Genomic DNA, 2,711 nt, shown 5'->3' with positions numbered 1-2,711 from the left:
TTGGCCCTTGGGTTTAAAGTAGCCTTCACTGTCATTTTAGTACGTATAACTTGTCATTTAATTATGTTTTTTTTTATAATCACTAGAACTAAGTACGTGGTTTTTCTGCAGTAATGTGCATAAGTACGTGGTTTTCTTGACCCCTGTCCTTTAGATACGTGATTTATAAGGATTTATGTTCATAATTAAGATTGTTGATCCTAAGTACGTGGTTAATGATAATGTAAGTACGTTATAATGAATATATACGTTTATTGTCAAAAGTTAGCCACTACATCCTTTTACATCCATTTGCATCTAACACAATCAATCAATCACTATTAATCAATCACAATCAATCACATTCCAGACAAAGCAAACCTGTAATTAGTCGTTGGCAATAGCCTGAACAAAAGTAAAAATTTCAGCCTTACACACACAGGTGGCAGTTCTTGGTCTAAACTTTCTGAGCACACTCCTTACATATGTCCCCATGGCCACACGGCCGTGTGACCGAGATGTTCTCCTGCAAGCAGACAGCACAACGCTTGATTTTTTTCTTAGCAGCAGCTTCCTGGCCAGCAACCTCCTGGGCAGCAACCTCCTGTGCAGCAACCACCGGAGCATCCTCCTCCTGGGCAACAACCTCCTGGTCAGCCTGAATGCGAAGGCTGGTCTCTGTCCTAGCTGCTGACAGCGTCACTGGTGGTCTGTAGGGACTTCCTGCAGCTGTAGATCTTGCCGCGCGCCCCCTCCTTGGTGGCCTGTCAGTTCCTGAAGGCTGTTGAGCGGAGGCAGACCTTGCCCTGGGGGAAGTGTAGTTTGCCAATGTTGGTGCAGTTGGCTGTGATGACGTTGTCCTGGTTGTAGAAGAACCTGTTGTTGAGGCAGACCTTGTCATTGGCAGAGTGTAGGTTGGCATTGTCCTTGGAGGACTGTCTGCAGGCATGTCCTGCAAATGATGTTCTGCGTTGATGTCCTGGAGACTGACATCCAACAGGTCGACGTTTATGTCTTGCAGGTCGACATCAAGATCACCATCAGCAAGATCAGCCTCAGGCAAGTTAACCTCAGCCTGGACATTGTTGCCTTGCTTCTCCTTGACACCCTTCCAGCCCACATACTTCAGCTCAACAGTGAGCTGGCCGGTTTCAAGTTTTGCGCTTGTCTCCGCAATCCTTCTCTGTGTTTCGCTGACAGTTTTTGGCCTGGTGACTGGTACCCCATTCTTCACACGTTCCAGATCTGTCAGGGTGCGACTGATCTTCTCTTCCATTTTCTTCATAAAGGCCCAAAACCCAGGTTTAGGCCTGAGTTCTCTGTTGAGAGAAGCATGAAAGCTTTCTGCACCGTTGTTGGTGCGATGAGCACTACCCCACACCTGGGGCCTACTGCTTTTCAGCAAGACGAAGCCCTCTTCAATCATGTGACTGGGAAGAAGGGGCAGGGCAAAAAAGCTCCGCACCCACTTCCCAAACAGTAACTCCTTGTTGTGGTACGCTGGGACAAGGCCACGTAACTTGATGTTCTCCCACACAGTCTGCAAGATAATACCAATGTGCACTGTTAAAAGTATGAATGGAAAGTGAAAGAGTAGAAAGTTTAATGTTAAAAAGAAAAAAAGTAAAAAAATCTTACCTGATTGTGGTGGAAGTAACAGCCTTCCACCTCTGCCTCTGGCCAGACAGACAGTATAGCTGAATGTATCGCACGCTCATAATCAGTGTGTACTTTGCGTGGCTTCAAGTTGGGAAACTTAATTGAAATAGTCTCATACATTGCACTGTACAGCACCTCTGGCTTGCCGGTCATCATGGCGGAGAACAGGGGCAGGAAGTTGTCACCAAACAGGCCAAAGAACGTGAGATGCTGTTTGAACAGCTTTGCCACGGTCTTAAACGTGGCATCCGTCGCCATTTCCTGAACTTGCCCCTAAAAAAAGAGAGCAGATATAATACCAGACAAAAAAAAGAGAAGAGATAAATTGGAAAGGAAAACAGAGAGTAATATAAATTATTACGTATACGTTAAGTTATAAGTAGTTTTTATTAATTAAGTAGTTATCATAGAAAAGTAGTAAACTTAACATAGAATCATACATTATAACATATCACAAGAGAAGTAGTAAACATATAGAATCATACATTTTACGTCAAGTTTTATAACCATATCATATCATTTCATGCAACAGAATGATGTATTACTCACCAACACTTGCTGAATGTCGTTGCTCCACAAGTAAACAGCTACATGGTTGTCAACAACCCTTTGACCCTGGTAAATGTGGCTGCACATGCTCGCCTGTATCGCAGGGCCAGCCTCCTGGAGACAAGAGGGCAGGGGGGGGTGCAGCTTCAGGCGCTCGTTCCAGAGCTGCTTTCTGATGCTATTGTATGACACTTGACTGGCAGTCCCATCGCCTACGTCACGGCAAGCCTCATCAAAGACCTCTCTTGGATTGCGTGTAGGCTCAGCAACAACCATTTCCTTGACACGTGTCTTCAGATCTTTCTTGCCAAGCTCAACTTCTTGAGACCCATGATCACGGTGAGGCACTTTAACTTCTACCTTGTCAGTGTTGAGACAAATGTGTGCTCCTGCTGGGCACTCCTGGCCAGTTGTTTTAAAAGCCAACACCTAACGTGTAACTTGGACTGATAATGCCGGTCTTTCACGTAAACATGGCCTTCAGAAACGAAAACAACGCTGCCTTTACGTTTACCCTCTGTCAT

At 45.1% G+C, this 2,711-nt stretch overlaps 1 protein-coding gene across 1 annotated transcript in view; it reads right to left on the bottom strand.

The window, feature by feature from the left end:
• LOC126986496 (uncharacterized) overlaps positions 1-1,498 on the bottom strand; it is a 4,782-nt gene extending 3,284 nt beyond the window's left edge. The window contains exon 1 of the mRNA XM_050842729.1: positions 581-1,498. Within this exon, the coding sequence (XP_050698686.1) occupies positions 581-1,405 (825 nt within the window). The 5' untranslated portion in view covers positions 1,406-1,498. The remainder of the gene's footprint in view (positions 1-580) is intronic.
• Positions 1,499-2,711: the final 1,213 nt, after the last annotated feature.

The sequence above is a fragment of the Eriocheir sinensis genome, chromosome 6, assembly GCF_024679095.1.
Source record: "Eriocheir sinensis breed Jianghai 21 chromosome 6, ASM2467909v1, whole genome shotgun sequence".
Taxonomy (NCBI): domain Eukaryota; kingdom Metazoa; phylum Arthropoda; class Malacostraca; order Decapoda; family Varunidae; genus Eriocheir; species Eriocheir sinensis.
Note: the sequence above shows the minus strand (reverse complement) of the source record. Positions and strands in the feature narration are given on the sequence as shown.